Here is a 20,255-nt window from a genome sequence, read left to right as displayed (position 1 = left end):
GCAGCAGCTGTTTTCCTACCAAGGCTTATTTCAATGCCAATGTTTTGCATACACAATTAGGGAGAACTTCTTGTTTTCAGCAGAGCCCAGATCTTCTAAGATAATGAAGTTAAACTTCATGAGAGGAAGAGGTGGTGGGCTTACTTGTTTCTAAGTATCAGTTTCCATGTTGGATTGAAGTGCATTCTCAAGAGAAGCTAAACAGTGTGTATACAAAAGAGCAAGGAATCAAATTCAAATGTGTTCATACCTATTCAGTATTAAAATGTGTAAGGGCATAATTTATCTGGCAGATGGGGGGACAGGAACAGAAACAAGAAGTAGGACAACACCCAGACACTGCTGTAAAAAAACAAAACCTGTGGTTGCACCTGTGAGGAGAATCTTCCTGCCTCAAGCAGTAGCTAATGCCAGAGGAAGCCTTAAGAAAACTTTCATGCATGAGTTGACACAATGTTCTTGCAGCTAATGTTGAGAAACTGCATATGGATGTTTGTCTGGGCTTTTGTTCCGTCTCCCTTACAGTGTGACCACAACCAAATACAGCATCATCTGAGAGCATTATGTAAGAACCCTGTGCTGCCCATGCCCACTGTGTGGACAGGTAGAGAGCTCAGTTGCTGCAATGATGCCTCTTTGAGTCTACATTCTGTTTTGAACGCCCTAGTTTGGAGCAACTGCATTAAACCACATCCTCTGAGGAACTAAATACCTCTTGACCTGCAAGACAACCACCTCTGTAGTAGCTAATCTCACCTGCAGTCTTCCCCGCATGCTATCGCCGTGTCTACAACTACTAGTTGGCAGTAAGGTAACTCCTGTTATGACAGAATCAGAGATTATGCCGAGTTGGAGGGGACCCACCAGGATGATCCAGTCCAACTCGCAGCCCTGCACAGGACATCCCCAAGAGTCACACCAGCCCCGCGCGGGCCATGTGCCCGAGAGCGGCGAGCCTCACTGGCAGGCAGAGCCGCGCTCGGGGCCGGGGCAGCGGGGCCCGCGGGGCACGTGGGCGGCGGGCGCCCTCCTCCGCCGGGCCCATAAAGGCGGCGCGGCCGGCGGGGCAGGCTGCGGGGCCGGGGCTGCTCCGCCGAGCCCCGCGGCCCATGGAGATCCCTCTCAAGTCCCTCCCCGGCGGGCGGGCCGCCGCCAGCGGGTGAGGGAAGCGGGCCGGGCTGAGCCGGGGTGGGCGCGGTGCCGAGCCCTCGGGCCAGCCCGCCCGGAGGGCAGCGAGGTCAGGGCGCTGCTTCGCCGCCGGGCCGGGCCGGGCTGTCCCATCCTCCGGCCGGGGCCGCGATAGCGCCGGGGCACGGGGACGGCGGGGAGCCTCTCGGGAGGGCGCGGCCGCCGCCGGGCACAGGTGGGCGGCGGGGGCGGCACACGCGTGTCCCTCTCGGGCCGGCGCCGTACACGCGTGTCCCTCTCGGGCGGGCGCGGCACACGCGTGTCCCTCTCGGGCGGGCGCGGCACACGCGTGTCTCGGCTGCCGCACAGGTAGGTCCTGCCCTCCGCCCGCAGCGCAGCGCTCCGTGCGGGCCCGGCTGCGGCCGCTCCTCCCGCGGCAGCCGAGCGGGGGGTGACGGTGGGAGCCCTGAACGGGAGGGCTTTCCCCGACGTTTCTGAGAAGAGTGAAGCGGTGCCGTCCTCTGGCAGCGTGCTGAGCTTAGTACAGATCGGGAAAGTGAAGCTGGGGTTCCCCAGACTGACACGTAGAGCTCAACTCAGTGATGGCTTTTTCCCCGTTTTTTTTTCTTTGGTTTTTTTTTTTTTTTTTTTTTTTTTTTTTTTTTTTTTTGTTTTTTTTTTGGTTTTTTTTTTTTTTCCCTCCTTCTTGCCCCCTTAGGACCCCAGGGTTCTCGTTAATACCTGGTTTTTTTTTGGGTTTTTTTGTGGTTTTTTTTTTTTTCCCTCCTTCTTGTCCCCTTAGGACCCCAGGGTCTCCAAGATACAGAGCTCAAGTAGATAAATGTCGCTGATACGGAGCTCTGATGGACGCTGTTAGTGTCGCTACACTAGTGAGTTACTCATTAAAGAAAGTGACTGTGCTCACTTGCTAAGCGCACTTTAGCCGCTTGGTTCAATTTTTCTGCTTTTTCTGCTGGGTGAAGAGCTAACTACTGCAAGTGTATTTCATGAGTAGGTCGCTGTAAATTGTAGTCCTTACTGTTGAAACCTCTTTCTTGAGTGGAATGTTGGGCTCTAAAATGCTACAACAGACTGTGCTGCCAGCTACAGCAGTGCAGCTGCTAGAGCTGAGTTAGTACCAGTTGTAATATACGAGACACATGACACCTGGATGTGCACCTCAGCATGCATTGTGCAGTTAGTCTTCATTCGCCGAAAATTTGATTATGTCAGTGCTTCACAAAACACGCAGTGGAAACCCATTAAGTGGTGTTAATTACACCACCGTGTCAGAACTTAATTGCTTCATTGCTCTGCCCTGCGCTGGGTACTTTGCTTCAATTAGGTTTAGATTATTAGGCTAATGACCGTGGGGTAGAATTAGCTGGTTTGTTTTAAATATGGTAAATCACTGGTAGTCTCTTGGAGCTTTTAAACTTTCAGTGCTTTGGTTGGAGGTTCTAGTTCTGCTGATTTAATGTGGTCTATTTGGATGTAATTTTTAATCTGTCCTAGAAATGAATGAATTAAAAACCAGTTGATCTGTTTCACCTGTTGTCCTGTTACCTGTTTCACCTGTTTAAAAATGAATTCTTTCTTAAATACTACACCAGAGAATGACTGGTTTTTTTAGTTGGAAGACAAAGTTCAACAGTGATACAGGCTTGAATCTTTGATCTCTCTTAAGCAAAAAAAAAAAAAAAAAGTGCTGCTTTCTTTGACAAATTTCCTGCTATGTATTTGAATATTTTAAAAAACTGCTTGTTATAAAGTTTGCTGTTTGATTTGTGAGGGTTTTTGCCTGTGTTTGTTTGGCTTTTATATTTTTAAAGATTTGTCACTTCTCATATGCTTTTACTGGAAGCTTAGGGAAGGATCTTGCTGAAGTCTTGGAGAGGTTCTTCTGTCATGCCTTCACGCTTTAAAATGTGACCAGATTTGGCTTAACCCTGTTTCCTGTTTCTTTCCCACCTCCTCCTGTCCCTTTCGCTGCGGGTTAGCTCTTGCTCCCTGTGTGCCCGCGCTCTGCCTGCTGGAGGGAGGCTGGTGCAGGAGCAGCGTGTCTGCTGCCAGTGCAGGACGGGAGCATGTGTGTCCCTGTGTCCTACCAGTGCTCACAGCTGTAACTAGCACATGCGCTTCTGCCAGGTGTGTTTGCACCTTTCAAAGTTCTTGCATCTTAGGTGTTACTAAAGCTATTCCAGAATGTTTTTATTATATGTTTAAATATGGATGCTGCCCACAGTTTCTTTTTCTTGGAAACTGGCCATGTTTTTCCTGCTTCAAAAACCAAAGTCATCCTGCCTCTCATCATCTTCATGAAAGATTAATTTAAGGCTGGGTAGGAAAGATAACTTTTGAGCTTTTAATATTAAAATAGATTTTTTTTGGTTTTTTCACTTCCTCTTCTGAGGAAACACCACAGTGTCAGCTTTACTGTGCTTCTTTAACTGAAATTTCTCTTCTTGTGGGACAGCTGGTTCTAACAAATCAAGTGTCCTTTGTGATCTACAGTTTGAGCTTAAATATCTGTGCACTTCAGACAGGTGAGGACAGAAAAAGTAAAAATGAAAAAGTATTCCAAGTATCTGAAAACTTGGAATCGATGCATTCGGTTTTGAGCCTCAGACAAAATGTAATCCTTTATAAAATTCAGAGCATTGAGAACAACATTCCAAATTGTCAATGGGACTGATAATCACCTGGTGTCAGATATGATACTCTTAACCTGTAAAGAGAGAAAAAAAATTACAAGTTGTGATCTGATCTGTGTGTGAAGTAGGAAAGTTCCGAAAAATTATGACACTGGAAAACAGGGTTAAAATTATTAGGAGATGGGTAAAGTTGTTTCAATGTCCCATTCAGTTGAAAAGGAGAAACTTAAGGTGATTTAAAACACAACAGTCCTCTGTACTTAGTCCTCTGATTTTTGAATGCCCAGGTATTTAAATAAATAAATGCCTATGAATTTAGCCCTTGAAGCTGCATGTTCATAAGAGAAGTGTGTGTAAAGCCTGCTCTGGTTTAATCTTTGAGACACCTTTTTCTTCTGCTAGAATTTGGGTTATTCAGACAAATATGTTAACATTGGTCCCTGTTTGTTTCAGATAGATTTGTAAGGGAGTAATAGCAAGTCTACATTTCTTTCTATTACAGACCCTCTTATTTAATGCCTATTTATTATTTGTCTAAATGGTGTGTTTTAATGATCAGATGTGTTTGAATGATTTTTAATGATGTGATCGCAGGAAAATATTTTTACATTTCCATAAGGTAACCCCAAAACTATTTTGGACCTTTTATGTCGTGTGGTGATCTGAGGTGATACTGCAATGAGGAAATTTTCTGCCAAAATGTTCTCTTGGTTTCTAATTAATATGTTTTTTGTAGCAGAAACATGATGACTCAGTCAGATTTAGATCTAAAAGAGACAGCTTTGAAAGAGGATTTGAAGTTTTACTTCATGAACCCATGTGAAAAATACAGAGCAAGACGTCAGATACCATGGAAATTGGCTTTGCAGATTTTGAAGATACTTATGGTTACGACACAGGTAATCCTCTGGTTTTACTCTTAGAGTAGCAATGATGTACAAGAGAAGCAGGTCTGTGCTTCTGGGCCTTTGGCAACCCTGGGTACTTGTTACTGGCTTGAACCTCCCACTTCACTCCATAAAGAAAAAAATACTATGAAAGGTGTTTCAAGGGGGAAGAATAACATAAATTATAAAAGCCTCCTGGAGATTTTTAGGGCAGTCATTGCTTTAAAGTATTTTTTTAGGGCAGTAATTTGCTTTAAAGTGTTATGTCAAAATTTTGCCATTTTTGACATACTTTAAAGCAAGTTACTCTTCCCATGAAATTCAGCACTGTCTTCAGGCTTGTTGTCACAGTACTGTGACATTTTTAGATTACAGTTTCACTGGACTATTTCAAAAGTGCTATTTCCTGATATCTAATCAGAAAATTAAGGTGTCCACATTCAGTGTGAAGCTGCTATGGTTTCTGATGATGATGGGATGGCTGCGCTGCAGGAACTGGATGTGCCTCTTGCTTCTGTCATCAGACAATGCATTTGAAAAGTCATGTACTGTTTGAGATACTTGGTGGAGACAAAGAAGAGGGTGTTTGTGACCTGCACTGGTATCACAGTGCATTTGGTTGTGGTACAGTCCTCTAACAGGGACTGCATGTGGAGGAAAGCAAAATGGGACACACACAGGTAGAAATTACTTTTTCTGAACCTTTGAAATGCAAGACTGATATCTGACAGCTTGCAAGAGCAGCTAAATATACATGCTGGGTTGTTCCTTTTCCTTTGAAGACCTTACATGTCTCTGGAGAGGTTCAGTACTGCCATCTGTCCTAACCCGCTGCCTTCCATCTTTGGGGGTATCACTGAACATGTGATTTTTCTGTCTGCTGCCCCAGTCTCCCACTGTCCTTTGTGAGCAGAAGGGGTGCTCTGCTGCTTGGCTTTCAAAGGCCACAAGATTTTTCTGGACTGCTGCTTGAGACTTTCCTTGTCAGCCCTTGGTTTTGCTCAGCTGTCAGGCACATGGCTGGGGCTTGGGGATGTCCTCCTCCTCCTGTGCCTATGAAGAAGCTCTTGTGGAAAGCCAAGCAGTTTCTAGGCTCTATTTATGTTTTCCTTGGTGGTGGTGGTGGAAATGGGGCCATCCAAATAGCAGAGGAACACAAGTCTTCACTCTGCTGTTTGCTGTTCCTGCTTGTTATATCCTCCTTAGGCAGCACCTGGGTCAGGCAGGTGAGGCTTTCTATTGCTCTAACCCTGTCCCATGCCCGAGGTAGGAAAGGTGCAGGGATTTGTCCATAGCAAAGCAGAGCATTTCAGGGGCAGCAGGTTGTGCTGTTAAGTTAGCTTGTCTCCATTTGCATCCTCCACAAAGGTTTTTGCAAATCCCAGTTGGAGTTGTTGGTCCATGATATGTAAAACTGCAAGTGGTGGAGCTGTCTGTTCAGGTGCTGCAGTTAGATTCTGTTTCACTTGCCCTGCATGTGATACCCTTGGTTTTGTAATCTTTGGTAATGCCATTGATTAAAGGATGCTCTGCTCCTGCCAGAGTTACAGCAACAGGCACCTGTCTGGTTTGTATTTATTGTAATTTAAAGCTGTTTCCAAAGTGCTGCTGCTTGACCACTGTTCAAAATTCAAGTCCTTTTTTTTTTTCCCTTGTCAGCTTGTTTTTTTTGGTTTGAGTAACCAGCTGGTGGTCTCATTCAAAGAGGAAAACATTGTTGCTTTTAAACACCTATTCCTGAAGGGCTATTCTGGAACTGATGAAGATGACTACAGCTGCAGTATATACACACAACAGGATGCTTATGATAGCATTTTTTATGTTATTAATCAGGTAGGTGTGAGTATGTGTTGATAACTGTGTTAAAGCTGAAGCTACAGCTATAAACTTCTGCTAAGTTTCTGATTTTCTGATTCCATTTTTGGATTTCAGTTTGGTGTTTCACTGAATCAGTGAAAAGGGGATGTCCTCAAGTTTGTGTTGTAGCTGAGTTTTCATCTCTTGGAGATGAATCCAAACCAGACTTTTACTCAGGTAGTTCTTAATACCAAAATCCAGAAAATTTGAAAATTGTTCACTGGAACCTCGGTTTAGGTCTTACTTTGAAGCCCTGTGAGCCTGAATATACCTATGCATGCTTTAAAACAATGTGTCCTTAACAGCTCTCGTGAACTGAGAGCTTTGTGGTGAGGGCTTGAGGCCTCAAAATGGGGAATATGGTAGTTAGGAGAGTAGAGGCATTCACTCTGATTAGGGATGATATTTTAAAAGATAATTTATAATTGTCAGAGAAAAGTGAGTAAATCTAGGATGAAAATTCTGTAAAAGTTGTTGTATTTAGTATTAATACATTTGGAAGTCCCAAGATTAAAGACTCTGGGATATGAAGTGTGTGTTGTGCTGGAAATGATGATAAACCCAGAAATTACTAACACAGGATGAATAAAAAGTGGCTTTAAACCACCTTTCATTTTCACTGGCCTTGGCACATGAGCTCTGGCAGCTGGATTGAAGCAGTGTTGCCACTGCAGCTGTGCCCAGCAGCATCTGAGAGTTTCAGGGCTGTGAAGGGCCAAACCTCTCTCAATCAGCCCCTCGTGGGGGCTTGCTGCTCTCCTGGCCTCTCCTGTAAGCTGCAGCAGAGCCAGCAGCATGCCAAAAGTGCTGGACAAGACCCAAGACTCTCATTACTGCCATTTGAAATAATGGTGAAGTAGTTTTCTCTGTCTTTCTTTGAACTATCCATATTGCTACTGTTCCTGCAATAAGCCATGCTTTCTTTTTATTTTCCTTCCTTGCTTGCTTTGTTTCACTTTCCTTCTTTTGTAGGCACTAAGGCTGAGGTGAATTCCAGTACAAGACAGTAGAGAAATAATAGCTTTATATCCTCAAGAATGAGCCAGGCATCAGAAAAAGGTCTCTTCATACAATGTCTGTGTGGAATAAATATAGTCATATCCTTTAAGGCGCTTTAAATTGTGAAATCTGGGTTCTTTAGTGTCCTCTGTCATTCCTGAGACTTGTATATCGCATGTAAGCATTCAAAAAGCATGCTTTCAGGTGAACATTGACTATTGTTGCCTTTTTTTGTCTGTCTTTAGAGGGTGCCTTGTGGGAAGAGCCAATCTATATGACTCCCAAGCTTTTTTTTTTTTTTTTAAATTTTGAGATGGGCAGCTAGAGGACATGGGATTTGGTGTTCTGGTTTGTGTTTTTGAAATGCATGCTTGGGTGGGTAAAGCAGAAGGAAATGACATTACAGGAAACAGTAATTGTGCACAGCAAAGCTGGAGTTGTAAAAACTGAATTTTAGCCTTTGTGTAATATACCACTGGGGATATTCTAACACTTTGGAAAAAACCCCAAACAGACCACCAACATTAAAGCCCAAACATACATTTATACTTGGAAGAGTACACAGGTTTCCCTTGCTCCTCTACTGGGTTCAAGCTAGAGTTTCTATTACAAAGTTTCTAATACAAATTTAAAATTTATATTATTATAACAAGTGTAATAGCAACTTCAGCTATTTGCTTCACACAAAGCTGTGTGAAGTTGTTACTCTTGTGCTCTGCCCTGTGGCTGTAAGGCCAGGATATTCTGCTGCCTGCTCTGAAGCTGTTTGGAAATTTATAAGCAGGAATGTTGCTTTTGTTGTTTCGTGGTGTTGTTTGGAAGTGGTGTGTGGGTAGCCCAGCACCTCGTGCTGTCTGTCAGGAGGGCAGAGCCTGAGAGCACACGTGGCTGGGGCGGCAGCTGCTGCAGGCAGTGCTCTGGAGATGTCCTCAGTGGGATGAGGAGCTGTGACTAAGCGCTCTTTCCACTCACTTGACCTGCCTTAGTCAGATGTGGCGTCCTTGGCTTGCTCTGAGCTCAGATGCTGGCAGGGTGAGGAGGCTGTACTTTGCTCCTGGCTGTCTGAACAGTGCACTTGAAGTGGCACTGCAAGGCAGAGCTTTGCACACCAGTGTGGCAGTTCCTGTTGCAGTTCCACTCCTGGGCGTGCAGTGTGTGGTTCTTGGTGGCTGGTGGGATGTCACTGGTGAGATGGGCTAGTGGCCACAATGCCCATAGGAAGGGGGAAATAGGATGACAATGAATGATGCATGATAAAAAAATCCATGTTAAACGGGAAAAGGGACTAATCTTTGTCAAAGCCAGTTGAACAAATTTTTAAGTAATGACAAACCTTGCCTGATTTCCCATGTTGATTAACTTCAGGCCTCCAAGAAACCTAAATGCTTTCTTGAGAGCAGACCACTGCTGTACGCTGCCCTGAGTCCTTTTGTTAGGACAGGTAATGATAAAAACTAAGGAATGCTGTGTGTTCCTGCCTTCTTCCCCAGAAGGCCATGGCTCTGTCTGGCTTCTCTTGGACAGTGTTAGCTCTTGGGAAACTGAGCTGGCAGGCAGCTGCCTTCATGGCTGGTCCATTGATCTCCTGTCCTTCATGGCTGGTCCATTGATCTCACAGGGACCTGCTTTGGGTGTGGTCTTGGCATGGATTTGATAGGAACCATGACTTGGACCACGTGTACAATGACTGAGTTTCAGGTGGTGTGAAAACTGTCACTTCATAGGTGAAGATACCCCTGGGGGTGTGTGGCTAGCAGCAATACTGCCCTGAGGTCTCTGCAGGCCTCTAGTGAGCAGCTCTCTGACACGTGGGTGACCATCTGCAGCCAGCCCAGTAGGCACAGGGCTCCTGGCCACTGTGTCACCAGGATGCAGATCACTGCTAATTAGTGGCCAGCAGCCCTCTTGTCTGTAAATTGACTGGGAAGCTTTTATGTGAAAGATTTTTCATTTAAAAGCCTGTATTGATACATATAACTTTGAGGTTTCAATTTGCTTTCTAGTGCAAAAAAAAAAAAAAAATTAGTTTCTCTAACTTCTGTTTTTATTTTTAAACTAGTACAGGCACTTAAAGAACATATCCCTGGGGACACTTGGTTATGAGCATGAAGAATCAGGTCTAAAAATCTGTAAACAGCAGTACAAGAGAGGCACAATGCTTCCTTCCAATGATACACTGAACATAGATGTTTCTACTGAAACAGGTACAGTACTGTTGCACTTAAAATGTCGTGCTGTGGAGTACTTGAATCCTAGTTCTAAAGCTTAAAACCAATAGCTTTTTGTGTAGCAATCACAGGAACATTAGCATTCTTCTTGCCTATTTCCCTCTTGGTTTTTAGCACCTGTCTAGAAAAGACAGCTGAGGCTCTCTTCAACTACCTACAAATCTTTGCAGTTGATGCTAAGGTGGTGCTTTGTTGTTCTTTTTCTTAAACACACCTGTTCCCCCTCTGTGATGGTTCAAACAGGGAATTCTGGATGCTGGTCAGTCTGCACCTTCCATGGGTGGGTGCCCTTACTGCCTCTCACAGCTGAGTCCTGGCTGCTCACAAGCTGGTACACAAACCTGCTTCTGACCCCACTAGCTGGGCTTCTGAGTAGCTTTTCTCAAAATTAATGTTTTGCCTGATTAGGACTTGCTATACACACTGATCATTTCAGTTTAATGCTATTTTCAATGTGAAGTTTTTATGATAACATGTTTTCCTCTTGTCTTTCCAGAATGTATCCTTTTGAAGCCAAAGGAACTAACTGGTAAGGAGGCTGAACTGAAGCTGAACTCTTCTTTTTTCAATCTTGAATTTTACAGGTAAAGTGATGGAGTTTTAAAAAATTATTCCGACTTGTTCTCTCATATTAATATGGTGGATTCTGATTTGTGCAGTGTGATATTCTGTGATATTTAAATATCTTTGTGCAATTTTTCAAATATCCAGGCTTATACAGGTTGAAATCTCCTTCAAGCTGAAAGGCATTGCTCTTCAGACAATCCATGCCCGTGAATTGCCTGACTGCTATGCATTTCAAAACACTGTAAGTGAAAATGGGCTGTGGCACTTCCAACCCTGTATGTGCAAGGAGAGCTTAGGCTAAGGTGCAGGTGTCATCCTCACATCTGGCCTGCAGGAGAAGCACAGCTGAGCATGTGCTGGTCCTTTCCCCTCCTTCCCAAAGGCTGCTGAAATGCTGCTGCCATGGGACAATGTTGCTTTGTAACATATTCCAGTTGGTAACCTCCTACCCTGAGAGAGGGATAAGGAATTGTTCCTCATCTAAAGACTGACTGTGAAGTTTGGCCTCTTGGAATACTGCTCATTAGGCAATAGATGTGATCTACTCAAATTATGACTGCACCATCATTTATGGGGGCAACTTTCTTAAAGCCTATCTGATCAACAGTATTAATGCATGCTGTGTCCAAGGCACTTAGCAGGATTAATTTTTCTGGAATGCAGACTTACTACTGTTTCTGATGTAGCTCTGTATTTTCAGATAACTTTCAATAATAGAGCCCACAGTGGAAAAATCAAGGTCTATTTTGATAGTGACACCGACATTCAGGAATGCAAAGACTGGCACATATTTAACTCAGGTAAGTATGGTGCATGTGTGTTTGCAGAGCAGCAGTTATGGGTCTCCCTTTGCTTTCCCTGCTCTGTAGCAGTCTGCCCAGCAAGACATTCCCCAGCCTGTTCATCCCCCTGCCTGTAAAACAATGCAACTTGTTCACATGATAGCTTTTAAATTTGTGGATGAAAAGAAAACAGTACAGAAAGTCCAAACAGTCTCTTATTGCAGACTAAGGTGGGAATTTTTTTTTTAATTTTATGGTGTTGATGCAGACCAAATCTGCATTTCTTTTGCTTCATGTAGTTGTAACACTGTGGAAGTACATTTGGACAGGTAAAAAGGAGGATAACTGTATTAAGGTACCCATTTTTGGGTTTATTTTGAAGAACTTGAACATATTTTTCGTTCTTGTGGCCCAGTCCCCATGTCTGTCTTGGTGTAATTCTCTGCTGAGCTGTGTTCAAGATATGCTTGCAGGAAGAATACAGCTTGTAACCCATTTGCTTATGTGATGAGAGTATTTGAGCATGAATTGTTACAAAGTGTCACATAACTTGCATTGAAAGAGATGTGAAAAGTCTAACCTTACTTTATTTCCTTGGTTCTTTACAGTTCTCCAGAAGAACACTCAGTATGTGCTAGTCTTTGATGGATTTGTCATATTGAGTTGCTTGGCTTCTCTCATCCTCTGCACGCGATCCATCGTTCTTGCCTGGAGGCTGCAAAAGGTGAGCACAGTGCTCATGACCTTGCTGCTTGCTCGGTCTCTGCCTTCTTTGCTGCTGGTCCTGTGGAGGGGTACCTTTTGAAACATTAAAGTATTAAAGTGAGTAAATCTCTTGCAAGATGTCCCTCTTACTGTTCTCTCTAGAAAGGATGTGTAGGTGTCTTGGTGGACAATTGCTAACTGTGAATGGATTTAGTTTCTGTGTAGTGCTGGAATTTGAAGTGTTTTGTTTTATCTCAATGGGCAAAAGAAGGAGACTTCCCCCCCAACCCTCCCCAGGATTTTAGACAAAATGACTGAGTCTTTGTGCTTCAAACACACAATGTGTCCTGCACCTCCAAACCACAAATCTTTCTTCCCTGGCTTCAGAGTGGAATTCCCATAGAGGTCTAGTCATAAATTAATGCCTTAATGAAGATGCCTCAAAGCCAGCTCTAACTGGAGAAAATGTAAAGCACAGCACATAATCTAACTCTGGCTGTTTGGTTTTTTTTTTTTTTTTTGGTGGTTTTTTTTTTGTTTGTTTGTTTTTTGTTTTTTTTGTTTTTTTTGTAAGCATGTGGCTGATGAGAGTTAGAAGAGTCCATGGTAGGTAGGATATGAAAACAAATACTTGTTTATCTAGCTCAATATATCCTTTTTGTAGCTTGGAAACAAGACCAAGAGTCAAGAGGACATGATTCAACAGAGGCATTGTCAAACTGCTCTCAGGAATAGGCACTTCACATTTATTCCTGAGCAAAAAGAGCAAGTGAAAGCAGATGGGCTGTGCTGGGCATAGAGGTGATTTTGTTTGCTCTATTGGAAATGAGAGCTCTTGCCCTGTAGCTGCCTTTGAGTGCTTTTTCACTTCTTTAGTTGGGTGGCCTTGCTCTGTTAGAGGAGGACAGCACCTATGGTAAAGGGGATAACAGGCCATGGTCAGGTTAGTGGGAATGGGTTATGAAATCAAGTGTTCTGTGGAAAGTTCATTTTCACTGGCCTCAATCTGTCTTAATTTTTTTCCTATTTAGTTCTGTTGCTATTGAGAATTAGTTTTAAACTACTATTCCCATGAATACTGTTGTGTGGAACTTGAACATTGCCACGTTTTTCATCCAAGGTGACCTGTAGCTAAACATCTAAATGCTTGTCAACAGAGATTTGTGAATTTCTTCCTGGAGAAACACAAGCGCCGCGTCTGCTATGCTGATCGCCTGGAGTTCCTGAACGGGTGGTATGTCCTGGTAATTATCAGTGATGTGATGACAATCATTGGGTCAATCCTAAAAATGGAAATAAAAGCCAAGGTAAGAATTTCATACTTAGCTAAAATACTAATCTTTCTACAACCATGTGTAATGCGCTTTAATTTGGGGACAGGTGGAAGTGAGCCATAATAGTCAATAGTCATCTGTTTGCTTATTTCAGTCCATTTCCTAGTTTATCTAATAACTACTTCCATTCACTCTTCCCCAGAGTCTTTCAATGAGACCATGTAAGCCATTTAAACATCTTATTTCCACAGTGCTAAGACCTCTAATTCCTGGTATGGGACCTGTGGGTAGACAGTTCCTAACAGGAAGACCCAACAATTTGAGTTTTTGTTCTGTAAGAAGCAGCATGTTCAGGACTGGGAAACCATGAGTCCTCCCCTTGAATGAAGCAGGGCTCTTGATGGCTTGAGGGATTGTCACAGCTTGCTTTCCTGGCAAGCAGAGGCACAGTGTAACCTGCTCATCCTTGACCTCCCTGCCTGGGCTTGCTGAAATCAATGTGCTTTGTCCAGCTGGCAGCTCTTCAGGAGGCTTTTGGGGTTGGTTTTGTGGCTTTTTTCAATTTTTTTTTTTTTAGTCTTCAATAGATGTGTGTCAACAATTCATGTGTTCACAAAACTTTGTATTCTGGGAAAAGCAGAGCAGGTGGTGTGCTGCTCCTGCTTCATGTGCGCTGAGGCTCAAAGGGCAGATCCCAGAGTGGCCTTCAGAGGAAGCACTTGGGAGTCACTGGCTGCAGGTTGAGGTGGGGATTGAGAGTAGGAAAACTTGAGCTAGATGTCTCTCTTGTACTTACTGCAACCATCTCTAGCCTTCTAAAGTAAAGTGCCGGTAGATTTGGTTGTAGTAAAATCTGTAATAAAACAATGCTCCAGTTCTGATCTGCTGGCAGAGAACCTGTTCAGAGATGTAAATGCATGTAAGCATGGAAAGGGCTGTAGTCCCAAGGGTCACTTTTTGTTTAAATGATGGCTCATGTTTTTTAAATAGTGAATGAGAGCTTCTTTGCCTAACAGCAAATAGTAACCCTCTTTTTAAACAAAAATTTTGAGTTATCCAATCTAATTTTGAAACTGTGTTGTAACCAAACTAAGGACATTTTTCTTCCAGACTTTGCACTCCATGCAAAATTTCAAGAATATCAGCATATCCATCTGCAGCACTGTTGTGTTTGGATGATCTCAGTAAATAACTGCAGTTCACATTGATCTGATTTTTGTGATGTTGCAACAGGCTTTCTGTATTAGGCTGCCCTGCTTTGTTTGTTTGAACTGCTGTAACTTGAACAGCAGTCAGGCAGACATATCTACTGCTTTGTAACTTGACCACCTGCTCTGTTTGGATCCCTCAGAACCTCACAAGTTATGATGTCTGCAGCATTTTACTTGGAACATCAACTTTGTTTGTCTGGGTTGGAGTCATCCGATACCTGGGATACTTTCAAACCTACAATGTAAGGAGAGAATCAAATGTCTAAAAATTAAAGCATATATTTGTATATATACATGTCACATTTTTCCAGCTCTTTCTCTAATTATATTTTTGCTTTTTCCCCTTCTTTGCTCTGCTCTGACTTGTAGGTGCTCATTTTGACTATGCAGGCATCGTTGCCGAAAGTGCTGCGGTTTTGTTGTTGTGCTGGGATGATCTATCTTGGCTATACTTTCTGTGGTTGGATTGTCCTGGGACCTTATCATGAGAAGGTACATCAGCAGTATCCCTCCTTTTGTGGTGTAATGACGGGAATATCTCTGTGTGTGTATGTAGCTCCTAGCCAAACCAAGCGAAATGTGTCTTAAATGAAAATGTCTGTTTAAAAGCTGTAGTGTGAACATGGGAATGTTTCTCATTCCATCTGTACCTCCTTCTACCTGCTCCTTTTAACAAAATAACTGCTCTTGCTTTTACTGTGTGCTGGAAGTCAGGGTGATCTCCAGCACCAGGCTGTTTGTGGTGAGGGGATGCTTTGCCCAGGCCACATGCATTGGTCTGTCTCTTCTGCCCTCTTCTGGCAATCCCACTTCAGCTGGGTTAAAGAGGCACTAAATAGTTCGATGGAACTTTTTTTTTTTCTTTAAAAAAAAATCTCTGGCTCTGGCCTTGTTTTTCCAAATCTTCCCCATGCCGTGTAACTTCAGCTCCTAAATTGTGACTCATAAAGGGATGGATGAATGCTTGTCTTATTTGCTTTGCTTCCTGTGTGGGGGTGTGTTGTGGGTTTGTTTGTTTGTTTTCTTAAGGTTTGTATCAAAGTGTGTGCCTGGTATGTCTTGTCTGAAACCTGGGTGCAGGAGTAAGGCTTTGTATACTGTAGAACACAAGCCAAAACAACCCTAAAGCTTGTTTGCTTTTCCCCTTGGCAGATGCTCAGTGTGACAGTTTGAACAGAGCAGATTCCTGTCGTGGCCAATTCTGAATGCCCATTAATGACTAACAAATGTCTGATTTCTCATTCTTGGTCTCTGGGTGCACACAGTGTGTGTAACAGACATGCTGCAGTGCTTTTGCAGCTTGCTCTGCCCCAGAGCTTGCACTGCTCCAGCTTACTGTGATTCTCTCCTTTGGGCAGTGCAAGCGTTCAGCCTGCACATTCCCAGCTGATGACAATACTTTTCTCTGGGGAATGCTGGATGCAGTGGGATCTTTTGCCACACTACAGGCTCAATTGTTTATAACATTTTAAGGCAGAGCGTGATTACTGTTGTAACTTCCCTGCCACAAGTATGTTATCTGAGCCAAAGGAAGGACAGTCAACAACATGTGTATCTATGACAATGTTACCTCTTGCCTAAATATCGTGTATCAATGTCAAGGAAAGCAGCTGGAGCTGGGGAGGATTCCCATTCCTGCCAGTTCCCCAGTGTCCCACAGGAAGGCAATGTGGCACTGTGCAAGGCAGGCCATCCCTGGGCTGGCTCCCAGGGGCTCTCCAGCCACTGAGCCATCCTGGAAGAGATGGGAAGAGTCTTCCCCGATGTGCAGAATCACTGGAGAGCTCCTTATGCTCAAAAATATAGAAATACACCCTCTACTACAGTCAGAGAGAGGGAGTGGGTATCCTGCATTTTGTGCTATGTCAGTCCAGGGGCTTCCAGGTGAGCAGTCCTTCTCTCTCTGTGTCAGTGCATCAAAACTTGAGTTGCTCAAAAATTACGTGTGCCATGCCTCCGTTCTTCCTGGATAAGGTACTGTTGAGTTTCACAATGGCTTTAAAATTCAATTAAAAAAATAATAATAAAATAAGCCATAGGTGTAAACCAGACCTGCTGTTCTTGTGCACCAATAAATTCTCCTTACAAGCATATACCTCTTGACATCTTGTTTTCATTGTAGGGCCACAATTGTGTTAGTTCATTGATAATGCACAATGTTTTAATGTGGCTGTTAATTCATATTGTCCAATAAATTATAGTTAAGAAATCCAGTTACTTGGAAGGGCAGAGCAAAATGGGAAGTGGGCTTACCTGGTAGCTTCAGGACCCATTCCAGTTTGGGGAAATGGAGTTTGGAGTTTAAGAGACTGCCCTTGAAATTAAACCATGATTTTTGTACAGGGTGTGCTCCAGTAGCTTCATAATACAACTATAGCTTGTATTCACAGCTCACAGAGTGACAGATTGTTAATTCAGTTTGGACCATTTGAGTTCTGAAGGCTATGTGCTGACTTCAGCCCCTTAACACAGTATTGATTTATTACCCACACTCCAGTAATGCTGCTGAGCTGGGAAGCCAGAGAATGTGGATTGTGTTTCCAGCATACTACCACTGTATAGATTCTGTGAAATCACTTCAGCCGTGCTTTGGGAAATGGAATGATACTTTTCTGCAGGTCCAGAATTGCTTATAATTCAGTAGCTTTCTGTGGTGGTCAATTATTTACTGTTCTGCCTGTTGAGCATCACAAGTTTTATTTCCTGATAATAAATATTCTTCTGTCTGATCTCAACACATCATGCTTAGTCAAGATGATATTTCTATGTGATTCTATTACTGATGCATATTTTGGCCTGAATGTACAGGGAAGTGTGGTAGCATTTAATTATCTGAGTTGGCTTTTTTGTCTGCTTTGAGTAAAACTCAGTCTTTGAGTCTTGATTGATCTTCACATTCTGCTAATAATTTGTACTCCTTTTCTAGTTTGAAGATCTGAACACAGTGGCTGAATGTCTGTTTTCTTTGGTCAATGGTGATGATATGTTTGCCACATTTGCTCAAATCCAACAGAAGAGTTCCCTGGTGTGGATGTTCAGCCGGTTATATCTGTACTCCTTCATTAGTCTGTTTATATACATGATCCTCAGCCTTTTTATTGCACTCATTACTGACTCCTATGACACCATAAAGGTAAAGCATTTGTTTTCTGTTGCACTTCTATTCAGTTTTGTATTCTTTCTTGTTAATTGCTCAACACCATACCTTCTACTATTGATTCTGATGTGTGATGAGATTATTAAAATCTTTTTGTTTAGTCTGTGGCAAAATTGGAAGAGTGGCTGGGTCTCAGAGACGTGCCTTTGGCAGGAGTTGGGAAAGGTTCAAGCAGATAACTCTAAAGTCATTTAGGTGTCCAGGCCTCCTTAATGTGCTGCTTAGAAATATGTGGTTAAAAGGAAATGTCTTCTGAGAGGCACACTACTTCTCGTTCAAGTTAAAATTGTGCCATCCATTTCCAGTATGGACTGTCTGAAAGTGAACCTCAGTTTTCAGTAATTACCTTCTGTTCTTGACCTCAGATGCTCTCTGCCCTCTGTGCTGCTGGTAGGCTCAGTGACCAGTGGGAGGGCAATGTGGATCACACCCTTCAACTCTCATCTTGTTCTTGTCTTGGTGTCACACACAGGCCAGCAAAACAAGGCTGGTCTGGCATGAAGTAAACTTCCAGACCAAGCTAGAGTTTTGCTCTTGAAGCACCTGGAAATATAGCTTAATTGTCTGTGCTTCTTAGTCTACTGGATGGTCTGATCTGCAAAATGGTGTTTTAGTGACTCTGCCCCCTGAGTATTTTACATGGATCAGCTGGGAGCTGTTTCAGTATGCTAAACTTGTTTTTTTCATAGCATTTCTTCAGCATGGCAATATTGAATAGTCACACTGGGACCCTTCACATCCAGAATTAGAGGTTTTAGGGAAAGGGAGCCCAGGGCACTTGCAGTGAGCACGGCAGCTCACTGAACAAGGGAGAATCAATACCATTATGGCCTGAGGTCACTTGCTTGGCCTTATGGGCAGCAAACAAAACATAAGAGAATCTGTGAGCAATGTGAATTTTCTGTCACTTATATTGTTGGAACAAAGCAAGCTATGTAGTGTTTCTAGGATGGGAATGGGTTCTTTCCTTCCTACAGCAATACTGAATTATTGAACCAAATAATCTGTTTAACTGCCACACTCTAGAGGAACTTTTAGAATGTTTCATGCCCAGTAACTTCTCATGTGTTGTAAATGAAATGCTTTTCCTTTCAGAAATACCAACAAAGTGGTTTTCCAGCAACAGATTTACATGAATTTCTAAAAGACCATAGCAGTGCTGGCTACAGAAAAGACAGAACTTCTTTTCCATTCATCTGCTGCTGCAGGAGGTCAGTAGGGTGTTTTTTAATGAGTGTTTTCCTGAGAAGTACAGCAGCTACCTTCTCACTGGAAAATGCTGCTCCACGAATGCTGGAGTATTCGGAATTCAGCCTGTTGATATTTGGATGTTGTTGTTCCTCCTGTACTTTACTTCATGTTAGATCTTTAGTCAGCTGATGATGCAAAGGCAGCAATTTTCAGCTTAAACTTGTTTTAACTGTTAGACTCCTATGAAAACTGCTATGCAGAAGCTGATGAGAGGACTGTGGAGGAGTATAGCAGGAAACTACCAAGGGTTCTGGAGCAAACCAGGTCTTTGCTTCAAGCTGTCTGTTTCTAAAAAGCTTTGCTACTAAGCTTGGAGTAGTAGAAAGTGAGAGGGTGATTCAGCCAGAGGTTGGTGCTTAATCCCAAAACTATGCTGTGTCTGAGGCAAGCTGTTTGAACACCATCTGCCAGAATATTGGAAACACCCTAGTAAATGTCTTCCTGCAGGCATTGTGGCAGTGGTCCTTTTTAAGGCGGTGGTGAGAGACAAATGTCTCATCTGGTGCTTGCTGGTCTGCTTTGAATTCTGTTTCTGAGGCAACATAACACCTCTGAAGACCTGTTAGAGACAGGAGGGACCTTGTCACTGTCCCTAGACAGTCCAGGACGATCCATTCCTGTGCACAGAATGGTTGTGGGCGCTGTGCAAGGAAGCCAGGCTATGGGAGAATGAGCAGACCAAAATGGGAGCACTTAATCACAACTGGTGTAACAAATCCCCTTTTAGCAGGAGGATAGTTGTCTGCTTCTATACTGATGCTTTTTGAAGTACATTTTTATACTTTTGGTGTACCCTGGCAGAAGGGGACCCCATAGCCAAGAAAGGAACATGTGAGATGATGATGGGCAGGTATCCCAGTGGCTGGTGGGGGCACATGAAAACCAACCAGTTAACAAGAATTCCAGCCAGGCCCAACTTCAGGTTTCACCTGCAAATCACTGTGCAGAATAAGAGATTTTTGTGAGCAAAATTATTATTGAGCATAATAAATATACACCATGATATGCTGTGCAGTACTGAGGGCACAAGGCTGGTGGTTGGAGTGAAGATCTGGAGCTTTTGCTGCTGTAGCAGGTTTTGCATCATTGTCCAGTGCAGGAGTTAGAGTTGTGTGTGGAAATGGGTAAGCAGAGAACCAAGGATCAAAACTGAGCTCATAGGGGTAGATACTTCCTATTGCATTTCTTGCTGATTGGAGAATTGTGAATTTTTTTCTTTGCAGACAACAGAGTGATGACAACTTGATACTTATTAATTGATGGCTGCACATTGAAATTCACTACTGATATATGCAAAGAAAGCATAGTGGTATGGAGAAGGATAATTCTCCAAATTGCAGTGGAACATGCCGTCTGGATCTGCCTCCTGAACAGACTTGTCTTAGCTAATTAAGGTTTTGGGGCAAGAAAGGTATTGATGTGGCTGACCAACAGGAGACCCAGCAGCTGTGTCTGGAGAAGAGCTGTGAAGAATTCAGTATTCTTGCCTCAAGTTCTGTCATGTTAGAGAAAACTGATCCTTGAGCATTGTCTGTGGAAGCTCTGTTTGCTAATG

At 43.2% G+C, this 20,255-nt stretch overlaps 1 protein-coding gene across 1 annotated transcript; it reads left to right on the top strand.

Moving 5' to 3' along the window:
• Positions 1-1,109: 1,109 nt before the first annotated feature.
• On the top strand, positions 1,110-20,007 carry MCOLN2 (mucolipin TRP cation channel 2). The gene is made up of 14 exons (XM_041421597.1): positions 1,110-1,159; positions 4,522-4,681; positions 6,329-6,502; positions 9,585-9,729; positions 10,250-10,337; positions 10,465-10,561; positions 11,021-11,120; positions 11,711-11,826; positions 12,965-13,114; positions 14,433-14,534; positions 14,662-14,784; positions 17,219-17,425; positions 18,545-18,660; positions 19,924-20,007. The coding sequence occupies exons 1-14, from the start codon at positions 1,110-1,112 to the stop codon at positions 19,958-19,960; spliced, it is 1,665 nt and encodes a 554-aa protein (XP_041277531.1). The 3' UTR covers positions 19,961-20,007.
• Positions 20,008-20,255: the final 248 nt, after the last annotated feature.

This window comes from Onychostruthus taczanowskii, unplaced genomic scaffold (genome assembly GCF_017590055.1).
Source record: "Onychostruthus taczanowskii isolate IOZ18803 unplaced genomic scaffold, ASM1759005v1 scaffold7, whole genome shotgun sequence".
Taxonomy (NCBI): Eukaryota; Metazoa; Chordata; class Aves; order Passeriformes; family Passeridae; genus Onychostruthus; species Onychostruthus taczanowskii.
This window is presented reverse-complemented; position numbering and strand designations above follow the sequence as displayed.

Coding starts and splice junctions, on each gene's coding strand:
- MCOLN2 (XM_041421597.1), top strand. CDS start 1,110: ATGGAGATCCCTCTCAAGTCCCTCCCCGGCGGGCGGGCCGCCGCCAGC. Junction 10,562..11,020: donor GCTATGCATTTCAAAACACT/GTAAGTGAAAAT, acceptor CTGTATTTTCAG/ATAACTTTCAATAATAGAGC. Junction 11,827..12,964: donor TTGCCTGGAGGCTGCAAAAG/GTGAGCACAGTG, acceptor GCTTGTCAACAG/AGATTTGTGAATTTCTTCCT.